Raw genomic sequence first — 25619 nt, 5'->3', positions numbered from 1 at the left:
CTCGTTCCTAGGCTCGTAACCAGCCTGAGGACGAGAGCACGTGAGTGGAAATTGGATTGCCTTTTAAGGCAACCACTCTCTTTTCTCTCTCTCTCAGGCTGGGATAGAACTCGAGTTATTAGCAGGGACCAGAAAAAAAAAGGAGAGCAATTTTTTCAAAGTCGGAAATAGGCTGTGAAGTGGTTCTTTTGCATGCAAATTGTCTGCCGCACTGGAAAAAAAAAAAAAAAAAAAAAAAGAATGCATGCATGCTCTCCCACAGTCCATCTATTCTTTTAACACACACGCTCCACTTCTTTCTCATCTCTTCTCTCCTTTCTTTATACTCCCACCTTTCCGCCATTGCATCTTCAACTGCAACAGTCTCTTACTTCAGGCTCCATGGCGGCGCACCGCAAGAGGCAGCTTCCAGAAGACACCGCTCAAATCTGTCAGGCGGCTTTCGGGTATCGTCCAAGGGCAGAGCAAATACAAGTGGTGGAAATGTTAGGGCGGATGAAAGACTGCATTTTGATTGCAGGCACTGGATGGGGAAAAACACTGGTTTACTTTCTGCCTTTGCTCATTTGGCCGAACGACATCATTCTCATTGTCAGCCCACTCAAAGTTTTAAGCGACGAGCAACACTCAAAGCTTGTTGCGCTTGGCATTCCCAGCATCAATATCAAGCAAGAAACGCGTACCAATATCGCAGATTTGGCATCAGGAAAATATCGAGCCGTGTTTACTTCTCCAGAGATTATCTTCAAGAGCTCACGACTATCAGCGTTATGGCAGGACAAAGGATGGAGAAGTCGTTTGCGCAATATCGTCGTCGATGAAGCTCACTGCGTCGGAACTTGGGGCATGGATTTTCGACAGGCTTACAGTCAGCTTGGCCGATTGCGCGCTATGGCTCATCCTGACGTCTCGTTCCTTGCAGTATCTGCCACCTTGCCGCCCGCGCTTCTTACCACGCTTACCAGTTCCATGCTGTTCAAAAACGCTACCGTCGTCAATGTAGGCAACGATAGGATCAACATTAAATACACTGTTAGCATCATGAAGCATGGACGTTCCACTTTTCACGACCTTTTTTTTCTGAAGGATAAGGTCAAGACGATTGTTTACTTTCAGACTCTCATGGAAGTCGAGTCAGCCGCGGTTTACGTCAAGGCGCTAGTGGGAGTCAATAGCGTGGCAATCTTTCATGCGGCCAAGTCAGAGCTGTATAAGCGCAACAAGATGGAGGACTTCAAGCAAAACCGTGTCTGCATATTGCTATCGACGGAAGCAGCTGGAATGGGCTGCGATATCAGCGACGTCATACGTGTCGTCCAGTATGGATATCCTGGCAGCATCTCGGTGCTTTTTCAGCGGCTGGGAAGAGCAGGAAGAAACCCGGCACTGCAGGGGATTAGCATCTTTCTTGTTCCCTCACAGGCGCCCTCGCTGGTCGACCCGTTCCTTCGTGACTACGTGACCATCTCCAGCTGTCGCCGCAGATACGTCAACGAGGTATTCCAGAACACGCACAGAGATGTTGATGCTCACTGCTGCGACAACTGCCACCCTGATTTACCACCAGAGGAGGACACGGAGGCACCTAAGGACGCGATAAATGCAGCGCAGGATTGTGGCACAGAGGCTTCAAGCAGCGCATCAACGAAGGCAACAACACAACCTCGCACGGCGGGCCAGAAGCAGCTAGCCAAGCAGATTATAATGAGCTGGAGAGATCAAACTTTTGACGAACACTACAGGGGAAAATTCATGTTATTTACTCCGGAATGTCTGATGACGGACGCGACGATTCAGAAACTTGCAGAGAAGTGCGGTCGGATCACAACACCGGAGTCGATACTGACAACCATAAGTTGGCTGCCGCTGAAGAGCGAGTTTTTGCAGGACCTTGGCAATCGTCTTGTTAAATTCAACAACGATATTGAGGTTCAAGAAGCAAAAAAAAACACACCGCTACCACGACCATACCCATCGCTACCACGACCATACCCATCGCTACCACGACCATACCCATCGCTACCACGATCATACCCATCGCAGCCAACAACTCCAGCATGTCCAGCGACCCCACAGCGCGGCACTGTCGTATTCATACCGCACCCTTTAACGCCGACTCGTCAATCTCGAACGCGGTATATTGACTGCAACAAGATAGTGCCTCCCCCTCGCTTGTCATTTACCGAGATAGGAGTTGAATCGGACCAGGAATCGTCAGGGCAGGCTGCTCCTTCTCTTTTACAGCCGAGGCCGAGACAGCTACCTAGCGCAAGGCCAGAACTCTACTTCAAGGTCCAGACGCCCCAGGGCTTTTTTAATAAACAAAAAAAATAAGAATTTATTTTCTAACGATCTCATTCTAATTCTCCCAGATACACATCAATGTCAAAGACTAGTTCCTGCGCCGGTCCCATGTTATTGTCATGTAAATAGTGTTCTATGGCACACTCGTCATGGTCGTCGCATTGATACTGCCTTGCTTCTCCAGTCATATTCACGTCAGATCCTGAACCGGCAAAAAGTGAAGCCTTATCCATGTCGACAGCAATATCCATCGGTTCTGTGGGGCGGCTATGATTTCGGGCATGGGCGGCAAGGAATGATTGAAGGCGCTTCCCCTCTGACAGCTTGACAATACCCTTTACAAACAAATCTGTCACTGGAGTCAGGTCCTTGTGACATTCATGAGATAGGGGTATATCCCTCATCAGAATGGCGGTTGCCTTGAGTGATGAGATGATGCTCCGGATGTCTGCTGCCGCAGATACTTGTGCGTGTTTGCTCCCACTCTTGGGGACCTCGAACTGCGTCTCCAACGTTCTCTCGATAGAAGCAAACACGCCAACATTGGTCGACACGGCTTTCGCGATAAACTCCCAGCTGGCGTTGCTTCCTTTAGCGGCGTGAATGGTCTTTACCTGGAGGTTCATGTGCTCCTGGAAAAGATCCGCTGGCAGAAACCTATCCTTCTGGCCTGACGTGTTCACCAGCAACGAGGACATCACAGCGAGCTTTGTCTGCTCAGACCAGGAATGGAATAGACCGCAGTGAAAGTGAAGAAGTTCGTTGGCATAGTTCATGGTTGAGCCAGCCTGAAAAATGATTGTGATCCATCGAATGCTCTCCTCAATGCGCCCAATATCGCCACATTTGATGGCAGACGATAATTCCATGTAGACCATCATGTCTCGCAGAAATAAGGCAGCGTTCCTGGAGGCTGTGCCGTTAAGCTGGTCCAAGTTTACTGTGGTAAAATACCTCTCCAGGATGATAGTGACCTTACGATCAACGAAGTCCTTGAGCTCGTCAGCACTCCCTTCGAATGCAAACGATTCTATATCATCATGCCCCATCTCTATCTCCCAGAGCCGCAAAACTATGCCGTCAAAAGTGTGTCGGAGGAGCTCATCTGTGGCGTGAAAGTCGGGCTTGTCCAAATTGACTCGTTTCCTTCCAAGCATTACCGCATTGTACGCCAAGGATCCGGGTGCAGACATAGAGCCATAATGAGTCCGAAGGATGGTCGAGGCTAAAAGCATCTGCATATGAAAGAGCTGCATCACTGGGATCGCCCAATCCAGTCGATGGTATGTAGAGACGTCATCCCAGCGCAACTGTTTTAACGATCGAAGTCGGCTGACAGTTAGTTGGTCTCCTGCGAGAATGAGTCTCCGGTTATTGAACCACTCTGGCGGTAACTCCAGTGCGCTCTCCATGATAGCATTGAGGATCTCTTGATTCCCTTGGATGGAAGACTGATCAATGTTCATTGAAGGCAAAGGAAAAGTGGTTGTTGCATTATATGGAAGCAGCCTTTTCGTGGGGGCAGGCATCACGCATTCGGGGCGCGAATCAAGCGCCGGAATGCGTCGATTAAGCACCTTAGTCAGATGGTGCCGAAAAACCAGCCTGAGATGATCTTCATTATCCGCGTGGGGAATGAGGTGGTCCAGGGTAAGGTGTCGAGCGGGGTTGTCGTCAAGATCGGGCTCGCAGTGAGTATCGCAAATGATGATGGTCGCCAACGCTCCATTCTCGAAAGTATCTGTATTCAGGAGTCGCTGGTCTGACCTACGGAAAGCGATGTTGATGTTGTCGTAGACGACATACCAATCCTTCTCTTTGACTGCCGCTTGAACTTTTTTGGAGGCGTCCGTTGTTAAGGACCTGAGGCCGGTTAAAATGGTTGAGTACGAGACCGATAGGGCAGCCCTTGAAAATAGGTTGATGAGTAGTCGTGACGCACCTTTACTGAACATGTAGAGCCCCATGATCATCTGAAAGTAATTACAATGCTGGTTGCGAAGAAATAGAAACATGCTGGACATGACCGTGATGACTGTTGGAACTGACCGAGTGGTAGCTGTATTGATGCTCGCCAAGCCGATCAGTAGTCGAAAAAGAAAAGGGGCGGCTCGTTGGATGCGTTTGCTGAAGGTGGTAAGCTCAAATCCTGTCGCGCTGGCTGCGGTGATGGAGGTTGAGGGGAGATGCAAGCTGCGACTCGAACGAGCACTATCGAGTTCGGCCGTGCAATGTTTGACGACAAGATTGATAGCTGACTCCATGACAGCCGCGACTGGCCTGGGTTCCGTAACTCCTTCCGATAAGGCCTGCACGAGTCCTGCTGGGCCAGTGCTGTCGAGAAAACGCGATATCTTGAACTGCACTCTTGGGTCCTTCGATGCAAAGCACGCCTTCAAAAATTTGCCCAAGGTGAGGTTATGGGTGGCCATCGTAGTCAAGATAATATGCAAACGGTCATCGAGTTTCATTTTCGAAATCCTTGAAGATGCAAAGACGGAAAGGTGGGAGTGTGAAGAAAGGAGAGAAGAGCTGAGAGAGAAGCGAAGCGTGTGAATTGAAAGAAAGCAGATGGAGTGTAGGGGGGCATGCATGCATGCATATTTTTTTTTTTTTTTTTTCCAGTGCGGCAGACAATTTGCATGCAAAAGAACCACTTCACAGCCTATTTCCGACTTTGAAAAAATTGCTCTCCTTTTTTTTTCTGGTCCCTGCTAATAACTCGAGTTCTATCCCAGCCTGAGAGAGAGAGAAAAGAGAGTGGTTGCCTTAAAAGGCAATCCAATTTCCACTCACGTGCTCTCGTCCTCAGGCTGGTTACGAGCCTAGCTCGTTCCATCTAGGCTCGAACCCATCCAGCCGACGGAAGCGCGTTGCACGTGACCGTGCACGTGGCTAAGGCCAGCCTTAATGATTTTCGCCTTTTAAGGCAATCGTGGCTTGGCTCTTGCCATTGCTTCTGTGGCAGGCTGGGGTCAAACTCGACCCTCTACTAAGGGTTAGCTTTTTGCGCACAAATCCCATGTAAACAGGTGGTCGTCGCACAAAATCCATGTAAAAATAAAGTTTCCCGCAAAACTTTTTTTTCACACACGGTCTTTTTTTTTTTTTTTTTTTCTTCATATCTTGCTCTTCTTCCTCATCTTCTTCCTTGTCTCCTTCACTCCCCACCCACCTACCTCAATCCATACTGCACCTCTATACCCTCTCTACCCTCCATACCCTCCATACCCTCCATACCCTCCATACTCTCCAAACTCTTCCTCTATACCATTCCACGAGACCGTCTACCATACCGACGCCTCACAGGTACGAGGCTATGCTTCATTTTTTCTCACGCTTTGTACCGGTGTAAGCCAACCTGGATAGCCTAGACCAACTAACCATACAATCTAACGTGTGTAGACTCTTCAGTCTATCTCCATACTCCTTCCAAGGTAGGTTGTCGTGCTTCATTATCTCGCGTTCGCGTCGTGTCATTCAGAACAATGCAGACCATCTAACACAGGTTTTTTTTTTTTAGCACATCAATCCTTTAAAATGACTGCTCCTCCGCCCTATCCTCCTCAACCTGCTATTCCTTGCCAAGTCAGGACTGCTGAGCGCTGTCTGGGTGCTGATATGGATGGAAACCTGGCTATCTTTTCTCCTCTCTCTCTTCCGGAAGACGCCAGTGAACGCTGTTTGAGAACTTTCAAGGTGTCTCCCAAGCCATTGCAACTTGAAGTCGCAAGGAAGATAGGTCAAGGCGAAGACTGCGTGTTAATAGCAGGATGTGGATGGGGCAAAACGTTGGTGTACTTTCTTCCACTTATCTTCTGGCCCGACAGAATAATCGTTGTATTGACCCCTTTGACGGCTTTGGGCAAGGAACAAGATCAAAAACTTCAGGCCGTCGATATCTCGAGCATTTTTCTCCGCCGGGAGACGATCATTGATAGCAACTGCATCAAGGAGCTGGCGTCAGGAAAATACCGAGCAGTGTTCATGTCTCCGGAGTTAGTATTTGACAGTACTCGATTGAAGGACATATGGTTCAATAAGAGTTGGAGACGCCTACTTTTAGCAGTGATTGTCGACGAAGCACACTGCATCAACCATTGGGGCGACGACTTCCGGAAAGCATATGGGCGCATTGGTGAGATACGAAGATGGTTACCTCCAAGAAAGGCGTTTATAGCCCTGACAGCGACACTCACGACCAAGGCCTTAGAAGCAGTCAAAGTATGCCTGAGCTATAAAAGCGACATCGTGGTGGTCAACGAAGGGAACGATCGAAGGAACGTCAAGTATACAGCGAAGGCATTTTGTTATCCAGCAAACAGTTTTCAGGACCTCAACTTTCTCTTGGGTTTCGATAAAAAGACCATCGTTTATTTCGATAGTCGAGCTGAGTGTGCGAACGCTCAGACATATTTGAGGCGTCTGGCGCCGGAGAATTTAAGAAAACGGATTGGCGTTTACCATGCGGGGAAGTCAGATGAGCGCAAGGAGTTGGTTATGAAGCGATTTACGAACAACAACTACTGGATATTGTTGGCAACAGAGGCTGCTGGGATGGGCTGTGACATCAGCGATGTGGTCCGAGTAGTGCAGTATGGGATACCCTCAAGTTTGTCAACACTTGTCCAGAGGATTGGTCGAGCTGCGCGCGATCCGAATTTGGAGGGTGAAGGGATACTACTATACGCGAAAACATTTCCTCGTCTTGCACAACCAACAATGGATGAGAGCCATCTTCAACAATATATTAACGCCCATCCGTGTCGCCGAGTTGTCCTCAACAGATTCTTCAACAACACGCCGGTGCAGATCGTTAATTGTTGTGACAAGTGTCAACCTAACGTAGCGACTCCAGCACAGATGGGCGCCCGATTGGTACTTCCAAGCCGTAAGAACAAAATCAATATTTCAGCAAAAGACGGCAAACAAATCAGGGAAACAATTGAGCAGTGGCGAAAGGATCGGTTTGAGCGTTTCTATCGCACGCAGTGCGTCGCATACAGAGTTGGAAACGTGCTGCCGGACAAAATGATAGACAGGATCATCAAAAAGTTCGGAAGTATCAAATCTGCTGTGGAACTTGTGGAAGTTGCCGATTGGTCTGAGGATATCGCAGTGGTTCAAACTCTTTGGGACGTTCTTAGTCAGCTCGCCATTCCTTCAAACGAGCCGCCATTTACAAGGATATATGACGAGAACAATATGGAGATGACGGAGAGTTTTATGGCAAAAGAATTTGGAGTCGATGCGCCGAATTCGCCAGTCCTGCGGCTTCATCGGATCGAGGAGCCATATTTGGAGGATTTAGAGGAGCTTGAGTGTCCACAGACACCTACTAGTGGCCGCGCTCAAGAACACCCGAGACCGCCCACTAGAACTCCTGCTCAACGGATAAATTATCAATTACAAGATTTCACACCTACTAGTAATCGTCAACAAACAGTTATTATCAGTCAGCCGCAAACGCCCACTACCCCTCGTATTAAATTGGTACATTATCGGCCCCAGGATTCGATGCCTATCAAGATTCGTCAACAGACACCTACTAGCAGTCGTCCGCAGACTCCCGCCAAAATTCTGAAGTGGAAGCCATATGAGGCGGGAAACACGCCTTCCAAGGTTCGCCAACAGACGATTGAAAGCGGCCACCCGCATTCGCCACTCACGATAGTTCCAAAACCTGGACACGACGATCGAAATGACCCTGCTAATCCGTTTATATAATAACTGAGCACGATTTATTTTTCTTATTTTGAGCGTCTTATTAAAAGCTTCAAAGTTCATCAAAGTCTTCATCATCTTGGTCCTCGTTGTTATCAGAAGGATCTAAGTACTCCTCTACTGCATCCAGTTCCAACTCCTTATTTGTAGTAATATATCTCTCAAAGGCGGCGCCATCGTCGTAGTCCACATCGTTTGGGCTGATGGAGCAGATGCTCTGCGTATCCATGTCCGAGAGTTCGTCTTGTTGGATGTCCTGTAAATATTGCGAGATGTTGTATTGCTGTGGTCCATCATTGACATTGTATGGACTGCCACATTCTGAGGTATGATGACTCGGATAGTTGTTGGAGCTTTGGTTGCGAGCTCGGAACTCACGGAACTTTTTAAGAGAACATATGTTTTCATTGCCAGTGTCAAAGAGATCCCTCACTGGTTTGGTGTCCATCGTGCAGTCTAGATCGTCGTCGCCTTGTTTCGCTTCGAAGATACCAGACTCCCTTAGCGTCACAATGACCTTGTTGATGTCGATATCTGCAGAAACGGGGTTGTGCCAATTCTTATTCCGTGGAGTCTTGAACATTGCTGGAATTATCTTCTTGACCTCTGCAAAAATCTCGATGTTTGGTGCAATTTTGGTCGACATTGTCTCCCATGGTGTAGAGCTAGCCCTTGCTGAATGCACAACTTTGATAAGGAGGTTGTTATGCTCCTGGTACAAATCCGTAGGAATCCATCCACCATCTTTTCCAGTCGTGTTAACTAGCCATGAAGACAGCACAGCTCTCTTTGTCTGAGCCGAATACCTATAATTCAGCGCACAATGCAGATGAAGCAGCTCATTAGCATAGTTTGTGGCCGAAGAACCCTGAAACATCACTGATATCCATTTCACCACACTCTCAATACGTCCCACATCTCCAGCCTTGATAGCGTTGGCCAGCTCCAAGTAGAAAGCCGTGTCTCTGAGGAAGATGAATGAGTTACGTGAGGCCACGTCGAACTGGCATCTCTGCTCAGGATCTAGACATCTTGAAATAAAGCGGGGAATCCTTTCGGAAACCATATCTGAGAGCTCCTTCTGATTATGAGTTTCCCCGAATGCATTCAGGTCCTCCACTCCTAGCTCCACTTGCCAAAATCGCAGAACCATAGCGTCGAATGTATGTCGCAATAGCTCGTTCACGGCGTGAAAGTCAAATTTGTTGATGCTGACTCTCTTCCTGTTTAGCATCTCTGCGTTGTATGCCAAGGATCCGGCTTCGTTCTTATCTCCGTAATGAGTACTGAGGATTGTTCCTGCGAATGACATCTGCAAGTGGAAAAGCTGTGGCACTGGTATCGCCCAATCTATCCTGTTGAAACTGTCTGTGTCATCCCGCCGTGCCATCTTCGCACCCCTGAGCCGAAGAGTGGTAAGAAGATCCCCTAAGGTGAGTATTTGCTTGTCGTTGAACCATTTTGGTTCTAGTTTGAGTTGGCGACAGTACTCCTCTAGAACGCTTATGTTTCCATCCACGCTTGACTGGTTGATGGGCAAAGTTGGCAGTGGGAATGTCTCTGTCTTTTCCAGAGGAAGGGGTAAGATTGTCGGAGCTGGAAGCATGGAGCCTTTGAACGACTCAACACGGCGATGTAAAACCTGTTGATGGGTTATGAATATATATTAGCCACCAGCATATTGTCCCGATTGTATTTGTCAGCTAAAAACGCATACATGACGCGATTCAAGTAACCTTACCTCAGAGAAAATGTTCCGGAAGACCAAATCAGCATGTGCATTGTCTGCACTTGAGATGCGTAGATCCTTGGGTTGATACTCTGCGAAAATCTCTTGGTCAGTCCGTAGATCTGGCAATCCTGGATCCTCACCCCGTATAAGTGTCCCGGCAGTGCCGCTTTCGAAGTTGTCGGCGTTGTTGGAGCGCTGATCGGACTTCCGAAGTGCAAAATTAATGTTGTCGTAGACTAAACTGCAATGTTTCGTCCTCATGGCCTCCTGTGCTCTCTTCATGGAGTCTTTTCCAAGTGTTTCTAATGTTCGATCTATAGTCTTGGGAGACACCGATAAACCAGAGCGGCAAAAGACCTCGACGACCTGCTTTGGAGTTCCGTTACTGAAAAGAAAAAGACCCAAAACCATCTGCAAACTATTGCACGTACGACAACAAAGGTTCAAAATCATGCTTCCAATTAATGGAAGTATGACTGACTGACTGCGCCCGTTGCTTTTGCTCACGCTCGTCATCTGCCCTAGCATGAACATAAGATGCGGCGCCTTCGAATGCAAGTCTTTTGAAAGGGTTTCGAGCGAGAAATCAACTGCCTTTTGTCGGGTGAACGTTGGAGACGGTGTTTTGAAACAGGCGGCATTCTTGGCACGGTTTATTTCCTCACGAGCTATGTTTGATGCGATCTTCATGATGGTGCCCCTGAATGAGTTCTTTGCGTCCGTGTTGCGTATGTTTTTGTCCCAAAGGTCCATGATGGACTTGGGGCCTCCGTTTCCGTAGAACAAGGCAGCCCTAGTGTCATTCCGATCGCTTGACGTAAAGTACTGATTCATGAGCTGCAACATCGTGCAATCCATCATGCTCATTACCCTGATGATCTTTTCTGCGTTGTTTCCACTCATTTCCGCAAAACACTCCTTCAGTTTGTTATCCCGTTCCTTCAGCTTGTTATCCAGTTCCTTCTGCTTACGGCGCTTAGCGGCCCGGGCTTGACGAGGAGTAATCGTGGGAGGGCGAAGAGGAAGGATAACAAGTTTCTCATCCATATCAGCACCCAGACAGCGCTCAGCAGTCCTGACTTGGCAAGGAATAGCAGGTTGAGGAGGATAGGGCGGAGGAGCAGTCATTTTAAAGGATTGATGTGCTAAAAAAAAAAACCTGTGTTAGATGGTCTGCATTGTTCTGAATGACACGACGCGAACGCGAGATAATGAAGCACGACAACCTACCTTGGAAGGAGTATGGAGATAGACTGAAGAGTCTACACACGTTAGATTGTATGGTTAGTTGGTCTAGGCTATCCAGGTTGGCTTACACCGGTACAAAGCGTGAGAAAAAATGAAGCATAGCCTCGTACCTGTGAGGCGTCGGTATGGTAGACGGTCTCGTGGAATGGTATAGAGGAAGAGTTTGGAGAGTATGGAGGGTATGGAGGGTATGGAGGGTATGGAGGGTAGAGAGGGTATAGAGGTGCAGTATGGATTGAGGTAGGTGGGTGGGGAGTGAAGGAGACAAGGAAGAAGATGAGGAAGAAGAGCAAGATATGAAGAAAAAAAAAAAAAAAAAAAGACCGTGTGTGAAAAAAAAGTTTTGCGGGAAACTTTATTTTTACATGGATTTTGTGCGACGACCACCTGTTTACATGGGATTTGTGCGCAAAAAGCTAACCCTTAGTAGAGGGTCGAGTTTGACCCCAGCCTGCCACAGAAGCAATGGCAAGAGCCAAGCCACGATTGCCTTAAAAGGCGAAAATCATTAAGGCTGGCCTTAGCCACGTGCACGGTCACGTGCAACGCGCTTCCGTCGGCTGGATGGGTTCGAGCCTAGTTCCCATCCTGAGGGAGAAAATCACGTGCAATGCGTACCGCATTATTGCCTTTAATGGCAATTTTGCACAATCTTTCTCCTCTCAGGCTGGGACCAAACTCGACCCTTTACTATAAAGTGGCATTTTTCCTTGAGAAAAAAATCGCAAGTTGAAAATTGGCTGTAGAACGAGTCTTTGTGCTGGACCCGCGTGCAAAATATAAAAATATAAAATGTGAAATATGAAATATAAGAAATGCCCCTGAACGCTGCGTGCGCCTGGGCCATGTTGAATGAAAAAAAATAAAAATAAAAAAAGCTACGTGCGCTGTCTCCATGCATCACTCATCTCTTGCCTGAGCATTCTGTCTCCACGCGTCACCCCTTCTCTTATCATTGCCTCACCAACTCCTCTCTTACGCCAATCCTTGCTTACCCGTCTACTGCACTCATCCATTCGTTGTCCGTCATCCCACGCCTGTACTATAACCCCTTCAGCCTAATAAACACTCTCTTATTTCAGTCAGCCATGAACAGCTATACCAATACTGCGGGCCTTTGCTCACTCCCTAACAACACAATCCAGCGCTGCCAAGAGGTTTTTGGATATCAACCGAAGCCAGAACAGCTTAGAGTAGTAGACAAGATCAGCAAGCGCGAAGACTGCGTCCTTATTGCTGGCACGGGGTGGGGCAAGACGTTGGTCTATTTTCTTCCTCTGATACTTTGGTCGGACGATGTGATAGTGGTCATTACTCCACTTAGGGCGCTGGGAGACGAGCAACATCAAAAACTCGAGGACGCAGGGATATCTAGCATCAACCTCAAGGGTGGGATGAAGATCCCTTTCGACGACCTGATGAAAGGGGTCTTCCGAGCTGTTTTTATGTCTCCCGAGATTGTGTTTCAGAGTCTCGTAGGTCTTTGGACTCAACCCGAATGGAGAAAGCGGTTACGAGCAGTCGTTGTGGATGAAGCCCATTGTATTGGGACTTGGGGCCTGGAATTCAGGAAGCATTATGGACTTCTCGGACAACTGCGCTCCAAGGTCGCCCGGACAACATGTTTTCTTGCGATCTCGGCCACTTTGCCACCTGCCCTTCTTTCGACAGTCATCAGCACTCTGTATTTCAAGAAGAACATTGAGGTCGTTAACGTCGGCAACGACAGGATCAACGTCAAATACATCGTCGTGTTTCAGCGTTTCAAGACAAAAACTTTTGAGGATCTCCGTTTTCTGAAGGATGGACTCAAGACGATTGTTTATTTTCAATCGATCGATGACGCTGAGGCTGCCTCTAGATACCTCAGGGGACTCATGGACGCGGACAAGGTCGCCGTCTACCATGCGATGAAGTCTGACGAGCTAAAGGTCAAGCGCATGAATGATTTCAAGGCCAACCGCATATATGTATTGCTGTCGACGGAGGCAGCAGGAATGGGGTGCGATATCAGTGACGTTGTCCGCGTCGTCCAGTATGGATATCCCAACAATATCTCGACTCTTGTTCAACGACTTGGTCGAGCGGCGCGCGATCCACACATTTCTGGGTCCGGGATTCTTCTTGTGCCACGACGTGATATCCAGTCGATTGAACCGGCACTCAAAAAATATGTCACCTCGACCACCTGTCGACGCAGATATCTGAATTCGTATTTCAACAACCAACACCAGGATCTAGAAAACTGTTGCGACATATGTAACCCCGAATTTGTCATGGAAACGGGAATTGCGGGGACCAGTAAAATTAAGAAAGGTCGGCCACCATTACGGGCAGGAGCAGAGAAGGCTCGCGCATTGGAGGTGATCAAGGCCTGGAGGCTTGACGCTTTCAATCTCTTCTACAAGGATCGCTGCTATCTAGTGGGCTTAGGCAGTGTGATGCCTGATTCAATGATGGACAAGCTAGCAGCCAAAAGCGCCGCTGTCGTCAAGGTAACGAGTCTCCCTGAGGTCGTCCGTTGGGAGCCACTGACGCCTCTAATCGGACGAATGCTCAGCATCAGGCTCATAGAGCTGAACGTAACAATCAGATCTGAAAGGCCGTCAGGACTGAAAAGGATAGACCTCAGACAATATTTGCAAAATACAATGCCGCATCAACCAGCACTACCAGCACCAGCACCAGCATCGGCATCAGTACCAGCACCAGTACCAGCATCAGCACCAGCGCCAGCCGGAGCGCAGAGCAGGATAGATCTCAAACAAGGCTTGCCATACATAACGCTACAGATACCAGCACCAGAACCACCAACAGCCACATCAGAGTCTATCAAAGAATTCAAACAGCACATGCTAGAGCTCAAACGACTACTATCGAGTGATTCGAAAGATGAATTGCAGGAATGGGATAAGAAGCAACTGCAAGAGCAGCAGCAACAGCAACAGCAACGGCAAGAGCAAGAGCAACAGTACCAGCAACGGCAACAGCAATGGCACCAGCAATCGCAACAGCAACAGCAACAGCGACAGGAACAGCAACAGATCTTGCTACAGAGATGGCAAAAGCAACAGCAGCAGCAACAGCAACAGCAACAGCAACTGGAACAGCTAAAGCAACAGCACAAGCAACTGGAACAGCAACAGCAACAGCAAATGGAACAGATAGAGCAACAGCAACAACGACTGGAACAGCAACTGCAAGAGCAAGAGCAAGAGCAAGAGCAACAGCAACAGCAACAGCAACAGCAACAGCAACAGCAACAGCAACAGCAACAGCCAAAGCGGCAACAGATTGAACAACTGGAGCAGTTGGAGCAACACGAGCAACAGACTCTTAAACGACAACGTCAAAGGAAACAACCACCGACACAAAGAGCACAATGCCCTTTCAGAGTCAAGACCGCCATGAATTTTTCAAAAAAAACCTGATCAGTAGTGCATGGATGAAAAAATTATTATTATTTTTTTTATTTTATAACAATTTGTCTCTCTAGTCAAATGACTCTGCGAATCTACCAGACTAACTAGCAAAGATCTACCACAGTTGTCCTCTTCATCAATTTATAGTCGCCAGTTGACATATCGCATTACACGGGCGTGCCCCTAGGGCCTGGGCAACAATTGCCACACCTCATCAGTGTGTTAAAAGCTGAAGACTACGTGTTATAAAAAGGGTATCGGGTGAAAAAATAAATGTTTTATTCTGCTGTAACCTGAACATAATCATCGATGCCGAATTCTATACCATTCCACCCCACCTCATTGTCTATCTGATCATCCATGTCTTCGTCCACCTCAGCATCCATCTCGCTGTTTATTTCATCGTCCACTGACATGGGACTTGCTCTTCCATCACTCTCAGTTTGTTGCCGGAGACGAGTGTTGCGATCGATAAAACTCTCCAGATATCCATTTTTCATCAGCTTCACCATGCCATCCTCAAACAGATCACTCACTCCCTCAATATCCGAGAGCGGTTGAATATCGTTGCCTAGGATACCATTCTCCTGGATATTCTGCAGTATTGCGTTAATGTCATTGGTGTCTGGCACTGTCGTATGGTTGGTGCCAGCGGGAGTTATACCCCAAGCCTTTTGAAACTCTTTCCCGATTTCATCAAAGGTCCTAATGTTGGTTGAAACTGCTCTTCCCATTGTCCCCCAGTTTGCACTACGTCCCCTCAAGCCATGAATTTCCTTCGTCCTTAAGTTGTTGTGCTCCTGGTAGAGATCTGTTGGAATAAACCGGCCCTCCTTCCCGGTGGGGTTCACCAGCATACACGACAATACGGCGCGCCTCGTTTGAGGGGACCAGGAATAATGGAGGCCAATGTGCATAAGCAATAGCTCATTGGCATAGTTTTTGGTGGAGCCGGCCTGAAAAATGACAGTGATGTGCTTGATGACGTTCTCCAGGCGTCCGGTATCGCCGCACTTGATAGCTGAGGCAAGCTCGATGTACAGCATCATGTCTCTGAGGAATAAGGCAGCGTTTCTTGAAGCAACGTCAGCAAGATGTTCTTGGTTGCCCTTCATGATAAACCGCTCGAGGATGGTGTTAACTTTGGAGCCAACAAGGTCGAGGAGCTCTGCTTCTGTGCCGTTGTGCTGATATTCGCTCAGGCTATCGCACTCTAGTATAATCTCCCATGCTCTCAAAGCCATCGCCTCAAAAGATTGGCGAAGCAACTCATCTGTTGCATGAAAGTCGGGCTTATCAAGGCTGACACGCTTTCGATTCAGCAACGACGCATTGAACGCTATTGATCCTGGCGTTGCGGCCGAGCCATAGTGGTGGCGAAGGATGGTGGCGCCCAACAACATCTGTAGGTGGAATAGCTGCATTATCGGAATTGCATATTCGTGTCGATGATAGGTCGAAATGTCATCCCAGCGCTGATTCTTCAAGGAGTGAACTCTGATTGTTGTAAGCTGGTCCCCTGCGATAAGTATCCGCCTTCCATCAAACCATTCCGGTGGTAGCTGAAGCTCAATCTCCATAATTGTCTCAAGGATGTCCTTGTTTCCCTGGACAGTCGCCTGGTTAATTTGCATCAAAGGCAACGGGTAAGTTTTGGTCGCATTGACCGGCAGAAGCTTGATTGTTGGGGTGGGCCACGAGCAGCTCTTGAAGGTTTCAACACGTCGTTGTAAAACCCCAACCAAGTGGAAGCGGAAAGTTTCGAACATAGCGATGTTATGGTCATGTTTAGGTAAGAGGTCTTTGAAGCGTAGGTGCTTCGCAGAATTGGTTTCCATCTCTTCCTCAGCAGTAACGTCCGATACGATGAGAGTTGCAGTCGTTCCATTGTCGAACGAGTCCTGATTGAAAAGCCTTTGGTCGTGTTTGCGGAATGCAATGTTTATATTATCGTACACTATGTAGAATGGTTTGGTATTGGCTGCCTCTCTCGCTTTAGTAGACGCGTCGTTGGACAGTGCTCGCAGTGTTCGATGGATTGTTTGATGAGATACAGTCAGGCCAATTTTGGAGAGAATACCGATGACACTCCGAGCGGTACCATTCCCATACAAATAGAGTCCTGTAAGGAGTTGAAGGTAGTTCGCTTGACGGTTGAAAAGGAAAAGCAACATGCTCGCGATCGCAGTGACTACAGCCTCTGCCTTCATAGTCGTGGCCTTGTTCTCGCCCGCAGGACCGTTCTCTTCCACAGAATCGTTCTCTTCCGCAGAATCGTTCTCTTCCGCAGAGTCGTTCTCTCCCGCAGAATCGTTCTCTCCCGCAGAATCGTTCTCTCCCGCAGAATCGTTCTCTCCCGCAGAATCGTTCTCTTCCGCAGAGTCGTTTTCTTCCGCAGAGTCGTTCTCTTCCGCAGAATCGTTCTCCTCTGTAGAACCGTCTTCTTCGGCAGGAGCATTGTCTTTGGTAGGACCGTTCACTCGCGCAAGACCGTTCAGCAACGACAAAAGATGCGGAGCATGCTTCTGAAAGCACTCTGTGATGAACTTGGGAGTGAAGTCCGTTGCTTTCTCCGCTGTCATCTCGGAGGGTGGCAGTCGCAGGACTTTTGCTTTCGCAATCCTTTTTAGCTCTCTGGTGGCGTAGTGGACGACCAAGTCAATGGCAGCTGGAAGAAGAGTCTTGGTGTGCTTTCGCTTCTTGATGTTATCCTTCCAAAAAGCAACAACAGACGCCGGTCCATCACCACCATAGAAGCAGGCCACACGCCTCTTCACGCGGCGGTCCTTGGAAGCGAAGCTTGCAATCAGAAAAGTATTCAGCGAGAGACGGCTCGCCTTGATCGCGTTAAAGACATGGTTCAATCGGGCATCACTGACTGCAGTATTGGTATAGCTGTTCATGGCTGACTGAAATAAGAGAGTGTTTATTAGGCTGAAGGGGTTATAGTACAGGCGTGGGATGACGGACAACGAATGGATGAGTGCAGTAGACGGGTAAGCAAGGATTGGCGTAAGAGAGGAGTTGGTGAGGCAATGATAAGAGAAGGGGTGACGCGTGGAGACAGAATGCTCAGGCAAGAGATGAGTGATGCATGGAGACAGCGCACGTAGCTTTTTTTATTTTTATTTTTTTTCATTCAACATGGCCCAGGCGCACGCAGCGTTCAGGGGCATTTCTTATATTTCATATTTCACATTTTATATTTTTATATTTTGCACGCGGGTCCAGCACAAAGACTCGTTCTACAGCCAATTTTCAACTTGCGATTTTTTTCTCAAGGAAAAATGCCACTTTATAGTAAAGGGTCGAGTTTGGTCCCAGCCTGAGAGGAGAAAGATTGTGCAAAATTGCCATTAAAGGCAATAATGCGGTACGCATTGCACGTGATTTTCTCCCTCAGGATGGGAACGAGCCTAACCCCTAAAAAAAAAGAAAAAGGCGACAAAGCACAAGCGCACGTCACCTGGGCCACTTGGGAAGTAAAATTCTCTCACTCAACACAAATAGGAGTTGTGTGCGCACTCACTCAAGAGGATCATTCCACACACTTCTTTCATCCAAAAAGGCGCAGTCTTTCGCGACCATGAGTGAACCAACCAAGGAACCAAGGACTCATGCCGATGGCAGCCCCCAGCCACCATCGGCACCTCAACAACAGCAACAACAGCAACAGCAACAACAGGATATGAACAAGGTCGCGTCTACTGCCACGAACAATAGCACGCCGCCAAATTCAGGTTCAGCTAAGACAGGGAACGCTGCTCCCTCACAGTCACCCAAAACATCCAAGCCAAAACGGGGCAGCAACGCGTCCGCTAAAAAGAGCAGTGGCAGCACCAACTCTACAGAACCTACAGAGATTTCACAGTCAGGAGCTGCTACGGGAGGAGCGATTGGGTTGGGAGTGGTTGCCGGACCGACCGACAAGTCGGACCAACAGACGCCCCCGTCATCGACATATTCTGGCCGCAAGAGGGGACCAGGCAAGTTCAACAGCGACCGGCCGGGAAATTCATCGCGAGGAGGAGGAGATGAAGAGAACAGTCGAGGGAGCAGATCAGACCGGAAGGCCAACCGTGGACAGGGTCAGGCTCCTGAGAATACCTCCACATCAGAGTCGGCGACAGTGGAAGTACCTGGAAATGTGACTAAAGCGGAGAGTGGTGCGAAAGAAGCGTCGGACGCGACAGATGCTACCACCGCCAACAGCCGTCCGGGACAGCAATTGGAATCGTCGGGTGTCAGCGGAGTAAAGAAGGCACAAAATGCGACCAGGTCGCCTCGCTCACCACGTTCCCCACGTCGCGGGTTCGGAGAGAGAGGGGCAGAGTCGAAGAGTAACGAGACCACTTCCCAACCTACGCCATCGTCGCCTCGCCTCGATAGAGGTTTCAATGCGGCAGAGACGAATGATACTAAGAAGGAGCGGAGGGATCTTGGAGGACCAGCAGCGAACATATCTGCCGCGTCGACTGAATCCGCCAAGAAACTTAAGCTGCTCCGCAGAAAGAAGAAGAACGATGACGACGATGATGACGCCTCGACGGTGTCGATGAGCTCTGGTAAGGAGGTCGAAGTTCCCACCGAAGGCAAGGAGCCGAGGAAGAGTAGTGGATTGCAGCGCAGGAACGGACCTCTGAGCCAGGAGGGAGAGGATCGCATGGTTTCGAATCAGGCGAAACGCAGCGCAGTGCATAGCAAGGATATTGCCGGCCAAACGGAGGAGGGGTCATCGCCGTCTGGTTGGGCGTCTAAAGGAAAGAACATTCGCAAGTTCCAACAACCGTATCAGCAGCAGCAGAATCAATATCAGCAGTGGAGCAAGAAGAACGATGAGTCGTTCAGCCCCAAGGGCCCTTACCATAGCAAGAGAAGCAATCCAGACGAACACCGAACACAGGACAAGGACGGGGGAGCATTGTTCTCAAAGCCGGAGGATGTCGCAGGCAAGGATCTCGGCACAGCATCGACGGAACCCACCACGGAAAATGTACCAATCAAAGACGGATGGGGCGATCCACCTGCCAAGACCACCGGTGACGGATGGGGCGATCCACCTACAAAGACCACCGGCGACGGATGGGGAGAGCCACCTGCCAAGACCACCGGCGACAGATGGGGAGAGCCACCTGCGAATCCCAAGAATGGGCGGGGAAATTCGTTCGCGGCAGGTAGGAGCGATAGCAGGGGCGAACGACCTAGAGCAGAGCATAATGATAGCTGGAGGAATGCGGATACAAAGGGAGCGAAGGGTCAAAGGGACGGCAAGAGAGGTCCGCCGGCGAAGGGTGCCAGGGAGCAGAAAGAGGACGCCGGATATCAGGCGGAGAAGGCATCCAAGGCCGGAAAGGCACAAAGCGGTGGATGGGTTGAAGCATCGACGACGCCTGAAAGTACTGCAGGAGGCGAAGCACCGGCCAAGGATGAAAGTACCGGATGGGGTGACCCACCTGCAAAGACTGAAGGCAGTGGATGGGGTGACCCACCTGCAAAGACTGAAGGCAGTGGATGGGGAGATCCACCTGTGAATCTGGAGAATGGCTGGGGAGGCTCATCTGCAACAACCAAGAGCACTAGCTGGGGAGATCCACCTACGAAAGGGCGCAGCGACGGATGGGGCAACTCACAAAGTGGTTGGAACAGAGACAACAACACTGACAATTGGGGTAACGGACAGCAGCGATTTAGTCAAAGCGGTAGAGGTGGATTCGGAAACAATCGAGGCAGGCCCATGAGTGGCAATGATTCGAGATTCGCGAATTCACAGCAGGGCCAACAGCGAGGCGGCAGGAGGTTCCAGGACTCTGAATCTGATCTGCCCAATGATGCACGTTCGTCGCTGGGCGCTAGGAATACACGTTTGGGCTTTCAGCGAGGACCACCGCCAGGCGGCGTTGATGGCAGGTTTGACAAGAAATCGTCAGGGAACGCACCAATGGAGAATAGAGGTGGAGCAAAATTTGGCTCGATGTCAAGGCAGCAAGATACCTCTTCTGACAGCAGGCATTCAATGACAACGAGTTCATCAGTTGGACCAGGCCAGAGCGATCCTCGCTCGAATCAACGAGGTGGGTCATTCTCGAACCAGCATGGACAAAGCAATCATCCCTCGGGTTCAGTGTCGGCTGATTCGCAGCGTCGTGGGAAGGATAGGGTCGGTCAGCCAGAGCAGACACGGAAGGGTCTAAGGGTCAGAGAGCCCAGGGAATCAAAAGCGGCGACCCCGCGTCATGTAAGTACTGGGACGCGATCGCGTCCTTGATTGTAGTCTTGGACTGTTGCATGTTGCAAGAATGTCAAGTATTTGTTTGCTAATAAATTAATGTATCTTCGTCAAATTACAGACCCCTCTGTTTTCCAATTCGCTGGAGTGCCGGATGACCTGGGATGAGATGGGCCTGTTATCTAATGTCAGAGCTAGGATTGCCGAGGCAGGGTACGTGTAGCATTTATGCTTGGAAATGGCCATACCGCTCTTGATGCAAAGCGGAGGGGTTTGTCCACTTACCAGCATTTTTTATTTCTTGCATTATTTTCTATAGGCTTGACATACCCTCAAATATCCAAAAGCTGATGATAATGCCTTTCATTGAGGGCAAGGATGTGATTGCACAGTCCCAGTCGCAAAACGACCGCACAATCACCCTCGCAATCGCTCTGCTGCAAAAGCTGTCCACATCCGCTTCTGCCCAGAAACACTGCCAAGCGCTTGTCATTTGCTCCGAAGGCATCAATCCACAAAAAGTACATGAGGATTTTCAGAGCTGGTTCGAGGCTGCTCCGGGGCTGAAATCCATTCTTCTTACGACCGATGCGGATGCTAGTCGCGCTGTACTGTCAGATCCTGACCAGGCGAAGCAAGTAGTGCTCACTACCTTGGGTCCGTTGATGGAGGCGCTCAGGAATGACCTCCTGGACATGAAGACAATCGAAACGGTTGTGATTTCGATGCGGTTAGCCGAGCTCGTCAATTTTGAAGCGTTCAAGCAGTTTTGGGCATTGTTGTCGCGAGATGCACAGGTTGTTTTAATGACAGGACGGATCCAACCCCCGATCGAGGTGCTTAAAGCACAGAACTTTAGAGCTGACGCAGCTGTTCGAAGGGCGGATGAGCTAACGATGCAGTGGAGCGAGCACTACTTTGTTGCGATTCCCTCGCCTGACAAGGATCAACAAGCTAACGACGACCAGAACCAGGACCACGATCACGAAAGCGACTCTTCACCAAAAGATCACAAATGGGAGGTGCTAATGGATATTCTGACCAAGAACCCAGACATATCTCATACGGTGATCCTTACCCAATCCCAGAGTCTGACCCAAGCACTAACTGCTAAGCTGGAGGCGCAAAAGTTGCCTGTACTGTCTGTGGTAAGCTTCTCTATCTTTATTGGTGATGCGGATCCGTTTACTGTCGAAATAGTTTGCCCCGCATGCTCATACATGATCTTTTCCCTACTTGAATAACAACCTAGTGGAGCATGGCTGATAAGACTGAGGTTGCCCGCCAGTTCAATGCACCAGAGCCCTGTATCTTGGTTTCAGAATCGATTCTTATGGACAATCTCGATCTGGACTTTTCTTCTTTGGTGATCAACTATGAGATGCCAAAGAGAGTCGCCCATTATATCTCCTCCTTTGGTCCATTCGGTCGGTCTGGCCTCCGGACACTGATGATCAACTTCTGTGTCAGGGACGACCCGGCTCAGAAGCAGATACTTGAGGACATGGAGTCATTGTATGATATCAAGATTCGGGAGATGGAGGTAAGAATAGCTTCTTTTGTTTCTACTATGGCAAGGATACATATCTTCTGTTCTCATCTTTCCGGAGACATCTAATGCGTCCTCTTGTCTTCATTATAGTTGGACTAATTGTCCTTAGTACGTCGATAGTGAGAAAGTAAGGCATGTCACGGCCAATTTAGGACGAGAACTTGACGAGGATATTGCTACAGAGCGAATTTGTCTATCATTGTCATTCTATTATCCTATCCATATCTTTTTCTGCACGTTTTTTTTTGCCCTTGTTTCTAGCAGCTCTTTTTTTTTTTTTTTTTTGCACATTTGTTTTTGATACTGAAACTGACACTTATAAAAGGCCTGCCAACTGATCTGAGAAAAAGGCGCTATCCCTTCCTCCTGTGTTTGATGAATTGGCTCATCGGCGTTGGTTTGGCGTGGACTTCATGTGTTTCGTACTATGTGTGGCATTACCACTTCCGTTTCATCTATATAAGAGCAACGGCACATGGAATTACGGTATGGTCAATATCCACAGTGCAAAGGAGATCACACAGAGTAAAGTTGCATGCACAGCCTTACAGACGTCTGGACACACTCCTTGAAGGCAATGAATTCCTTTTCACAGACACCTTTGTGCACATCGCTCATCGTTGCTGAGATACAAGCGCCATATGCAGTTGCCTACGAACAACAGGTTAGAAGAGTCCAAATGTGAGTCGATATAGGTTGTGATGGATCAGATTGCAGGTCCAGTTGAAATGCATGAGCTGATCCATACTGTCGGTGCGCACGCTGCGATGCTGGTCGAGAATGCAGCGACAGTTCTCCTTGGTTTAGACATGGCGAGTAACTTCCAGGTTCCTGCTGTGCAAAGTGCTCCTCCGAAGTTGAGTCCCTGGTGGATACCACCAAGTCGACATATCACATGACATGTGACGTCATGCCGCCGCAGGCAAACTGCCTGCAGTAGCAGTAAACATAAAAGAACAGACGATTGATCTCTTTTTGCGCTCTTTACCCACATCCTCACGCAAATCGTACGTACCACACCCACATGCTCCTGCGCTCTTTTTCACTCTGGGATGGAGCTCCAACATCAGCTTGTTTTGTCGACACCGCATTCAGGGAACTCTTTCGGACGACAAACCGCCCTTACGTTCTTCTCTAACATCGCACGAGCAATGAGCTACCCATTGAGGACTCAAGCTCACACTATTCCCTCTCACTACTGACAGCCTCACTCGACATTCAAGAACAGCCATCTAATCCTTTACTCTTTCCCATACTTTCTCAACTTTACAACAGGATTAATCAATCATGCCCAAGAACAAGGGAAAAGTACGTACTCAAGATAATTGCAAATAACTTCGGACAATACGCTTCGTTTTTGGCATATGGCCCTCTTGCTAATCCTCCCTCCCCTCCTCCCTCCCCTCCTCCCTCACTCTGTTCTTGAACTGCGCCTTTTTAATTCTCTAGGGAGGAAAGAACAGAAGACGTGGAAAGAACGAGAACGAAGGCGAGAAGCGCGAGTTGGTTTTCAAGGAGGATGGTCAAGGTAACGACAACCTGCTATGAATTTGGACTCGACGATATCATCTCGTTTGTGCCATTGCCGGATTTTAACGTATTCTATATTTTATCTCTGCCATTGTCCGCCGATTTGGGCTCTTCTCCATAGAATATGCCCAAGTCTTGAAGATGCTCGGAAACGGTCGTGTTGAGGCCCAGTGTTTCGATGGCGAGAAGAGACTTGCACATATCCGCGGAAAGATGAGAAAAAAGGTATTGTCCGCAGGCGCAATGGATTGTTTTCCCCTTCAGTGGTTCTCGGCAGGAATGTCTGTGCGCCCCTGAAGTATCAGACACATATGCGCAGGAATTGTGCATACATTCGGCCTTAGTTGCGCAACGATATCCTCAACCTTTGGCCGCTCAGGATATATTTCATCTCAACCAGCTGAGAACAACAATGGAACTCGTTCTAATAGAGTGTTGTCTTTGTGTAATTTCCTTCATGCTACGAACTAGGTCTGGATCAACCAAGGAGACATCATTTTGATCTCGCTTCGAGATTTCCAGGACGATAAAGCCGATGTCATTCTCAAGTACAACACTGAGGAGGCCCGTAACTTGAAGGCCTACGGTGAATTACCTGAGAGCGCGAAGATCAACGAGACCGATACCTTCCAGGGTAGCGAGGACGAGCTCGATGTCGAGTTCGACATTGACGAGATTTAAAGTCGGCGTGCCATTTCCTTTTCATCCCCCTATTCTTTCGTTTTTTTTTATCATCGCGATACTAGCCCTTAGTAAAATATACGTTCATATCTGCTCATGTCTATATCATTGAGTGAAGAGGACCAATGAAATTGAGGAGGGGTCTCTTGCGTCGTTGAGAGTGGTGAAAGAGCGGGGTGTTGTGCCCGCAGTAATAGAGTGCAGGGACTAATTTGCTCAAATTTGTTTAAAGGGCGCAGTTGACGATTTATTACTGTCTCTATGTCAATGACGATGATGCTTTCTTTTTGAAGACAACGCTGGATATCGTCTGACCCTTGACACCCCCGAAAGTAAATGTAGGGTACTTGAGATGTGAGTCGTACTCGAACACTACATTGAGCACATAAAACATTAAAAGTTAATTTCTGAACCTATTTCGGTATGAAAAGATGGGTTCTCTGCAGACACGATACAAACCTTGTGAGAACCGCTGGATCAGCTCCGCTTGGGTCCAGTTGCAAGAAGTGATTAGTAAGCGTCCATCGTCCTGCATCATCGACGCCACACGCTTGGGGTACCGGTCTGCGAGTTCCTCCATGTTGTCATCATTCTCGGCGAGCACGATGTCGTCCTTTGTCTTCGCCGTCTCTGCAGTAGCCTCCTCTTTGGCCTCTTTTGATGCCCCATCAGAATCTGCAATAGTGGCAGCAGCAGCAGCAGCAGCAGCAGTAACATCGGCGTCCCGCTTGTTTTTCTGATGCAAGCTGATGGCGTCGTAAGTGCCCTTGTCCAGCAAGACTTTGAACTTCTTGGGCAGACCATTTCCTTCGGCTCCTGCTTGTTGAGTGCACCATCCCAGTGTCTCCTTCTCTGCCAAAAAGTCAACGGCCTCGTATTTGATGATATGATCGAGTTCCTTGTCCTTGGCGACAGCACGTGCGAGCTCAATGGCAGCGGGTGAGTAGTCGATGCCGGTCAGATCTTCAAAGCCGAGTTCTGCGAGATCGAGAAGGAGATGACCGTTGCCGCAGCCGAGATCCAGAACTGAGCAGGTCTCCTTTTCAGAGTCATAGTTTTCTTCGACCCAGTCGACCATCTTCATGGCACTGTCTTCTCCAAACCTAGTTCAAGCATTAGAATCAGATGCGTATCCATTGATTAATGAAAATACCCATTGACCAAGGCAAGGTTAAAAAATAAGAGCAGCGAGACAATAGT

At 48.7% G+C, this 25619-nt stretch overlaps 10 protein-coding genes across 10 annotated transcripts; 5 read left to right on the top strand and 5 right to left on the bottom strand.

Annotated features, from left to right (window-relative positions):
• Positions 1–215: 215 nt before the first annotated feature.
• BC939DRAFT_461944 (P-loop containing nucleoside triphosphate hydrolase protein) lies at positions 216–2345 on the top strand. Its single transcript, XM_051557059.1, has 2 exons — positions 216–1497; positions 2159–2345. The coding sequence occupies exons 1-2, from the start codon at positions 382–384 to the stop codon at positions 2189–2191; spliced, it is 1149 nt and encodes a 382-aa protein (XP_051408727.1). The 5' UTR covers positions 216–381; the 3' UTR covers positions 2192–2345.
• BC939DRAFT_461942 (uncharacterized protein) lies at positions 2346–4925 on the bottom strand. Its single transcript, XM_051557058.1, has one exon. It carries the CDS (start codon positions 4896–4898, stop codon positions 2355–2357), a length of 2544 nt encoding a protein of 847 aa, XP_051408726.1. The 5' UTR covers positions 4899–4925; the 3' UTR covers positions 2346–2354.
• A 574-nt stretch (positions 4926–5499) lies between these two features.
• BC939DRAFT_531731 (P-loop containing nucleoside triphosphate hydrolase protein) lies at positions 5500–8031 on the top strand (the record flags this gene model as incomplete). Its single annotated transcript, XM_051561631.1, has 3 exons — positions 5500–5613; positions 5710–5741; positions 5828–8031. The coding sequence occupies exon 3, from the start codon at positions 5845–5847 to the stop codon at positions 8029–8031; it is 2187 nt and encodes a 728-aa protein (XP_051408725.1). The 5' UTR covers positions 5500–5613; positions 5710–5741; positions 5828–5844.
• BC939DRAFT_531730 (uncharacterized protein) lies at positions 8018–11232 on the bottom strand. The gene is made up of 4 exons (XM_051561630.1): positions 11119–11232; positions 10991–11022; positions 9770–10905; positions 8018–9670 (listed from the first exon to the last, which is right to left on the bottom strand). Exons 3-4 carry the CDS (start codon positions 10886–10888, stop codon positions 8081–8083), a joined length of 2709 nt encoding a protein of 902 aa, XP_051408724.1. The 5' UTR covers positions 10889–10905; positions 10991–11022; positions 11119–11232; the 3' UTR covers positions 8018–8080.
• Positions 11233–12453: 1221 nt separating this feature from the next.
• Positions 12454–14439, top strand: BC939DRAFT_480074 (P-loop containing nucleoside triphosphate hydrolase protein; the record flags this gene model as incomplete). The annotated part of the gene is made up of 2 exons (XM_051558908.1): positions 12454–13503; positions 13801–14439. 2 exons carry the CDS (start codon positions 12454–12456, stop codon positions 14437–14439), a joined length of 1689 nt encoding a protein of 562 aa, XP_051408723.1.
• On the bottom strand, positions 14231–16746 carry BC939DRAFT_461935 (uncharacterized protein). The gene has a single exon (XM_051557057.1). It carries the CDS (start codon positions 16638–16640, stop codon positions 14709–14711), a length of 1932 nt encoding a protein of 643 aa, XP_051408722.1. The 5' UTR covers positions 16641–16746; the 3' UTR covers positions 14231–14708.
• Positions 16747–20974: 4228 nt separating this feature from the next.
• BC939DRAFT_277613 (uncharacterized protein) lies at positions 20975–22204 on the top strand. Its single transcript, XM_051551182.1, has one exon. The coding sequence runs from the start codon at positions 21007–21009 to the stop codon at positions 21898–21900; it is 894 nt and encodes a 297-aa protein (XP_051408721.1). The 5' UTR covers positions 20975–21006; the 3' UTR covers positions 21901–22204.
• Positions 22205–22475: 271 nt separating this feature from the next.
• Positions 22476–23111, bottom strand: BC939DRAFT_531726 (uncharacterized protein). The gene is made up of 3 exons (XM_051561629.1): positions 22957–23111; positions 22758–22859; positions 22476–22663 (listed from the first exon to the last, which is right to left on the bottom strand). The coding sequence occupies exons 1-3, from the start codon at positions 23017–23019 to the stop codon at positions 22646–22648; spliced, it is 183 nt and encodes a 60-aa protein (XP_051408720.1). The 5' UTR covers positions 23020–23111; the 3' UTR covers positions 22476–22645.
• A 546-nt stretch (positions 23112–23657) lies between these two features.
• Positions 23658–24419, top strand: BC939DRAFT_401053 (uncharacterized protein; the record flags this gene model as incomplete). The annotated part of the gene is made up of 3 exons (XM_051552585.1): positions 23658–23736; positions 23860–23963; positions 24210–24419. Coding segments are annotated over 3 exons (393 nt in total), but the record flags the coding sequence as incomplete, so codon positions are not given.
• Positions 24420–24630: 211 nt separating this feature from the next.
• Positions 24631–25619, bottom strand: BC939DRAFT_277545 (S-adenosyl-L-methionine-dependent methyltransferase). Its single transcript, XM_051551181.1, has one exon. The coding sequence runs from the start codon at positions 25501–25503 to the stop codon at positions 24820–24822; it is 684 nt and encodes a 227-aa protein (XP_051408718.1). The 5' UTR covers positions 25504–25619; the 3' UTR covers positions 24631–24819.

This window comes from Gamsiella multidivaricata, assembly GCF_025024155.1.
Source record: "Gamsiella multidivaricata strain RSA 2152 chromosome Unknown BC939scaffold_69, whole genome shotgun sequence".
Lineage (NCBI taxonomy): Eukaryota > Fungi > Mortierellomycota > Mortierellomycetes > Mortierellales > Mortierellaceae > Gamsiella > Gamsiella multidivaricata.
The sequence above is the reverse complement of the archived record's forward strand: the minus strand, read 5'-3'. Positions and strand labels throughout refer to the sequence as shown.

Bases quoted from the DNA above. Each gene is read 5' to 3' on its own strand.
- BC939DRAFT_461944 (XM_051557059.1), top strand. From the start codon at position 382: ATGGCGGCGCACCGCAAGAGGCAGCTTCCAGAAGACACCGCTCAAATC. The intron at 1,498-2,158 runs GTATTCCAGAAC...GCAACAAGATAG, and splicing joins GCCGCAGATACGTCAACGAG to TGCCTCCCCCTCGCTTGTCA.
- BC939DRAFT_461942 (XM_051557058.1), bottom strand. From the start codon at position 4,898: ATGCATGCCCCCCTACACTCCATCTGCTTTCTTTCAATTCACACGCTT.
- BC939DRAFT_531730 (XM_051561630.1), bottom strand. From the start codon at position 10,888: ATGACTGCTCCTCCGCCCTATCCTCCTCAACCTGCTATTCCTTGCCAA. The intron at 9,671-9,769 runs GTAAGGTTACTT...ACCCATCAACAG, and splicing joins TCCGGAACATTTTCTCTGAG to GTTTTACATCGCCGTGTTGA.
- BC939DRAFT_461935 (XM_051557057.1), bottom strand. From the start codon at position 16,640: ATGAAGGCAGAGGCTGTAGTCACTGCGATCGCGAGCATGTTGCTTTTC.
- BC939DRAFT_277613 (XM_051551182.1), top strand. From the start codon at position 21,007: ATGATAATGCCTTTCATTGAGGGCAAGGATGTGATTGCACAGTCCCAG.
- BC939DRAFT_531726 (XM_051561629.1), bottom strand. From the start codon at position 23,019: ATGTCTAAACCAAGGAGAACTGTCGCTGCATTCTCGACCAGCATCGCA. The intron at 22,860-22,956 runs GTATGGATCAGC...TGTTGTTCGTAG, and splicing joins TCGCAGCGTGCGCACCGACA to GCAACTGCATATGGCGCTTG.
- BC939DRAFT_277545 (XM_051551181.1), bottom strand. From the start codon at position 25,503: ATGAAGATGGTCGACTGGGTCGAAGAAAACTATGACTCTGAAAAGGAG.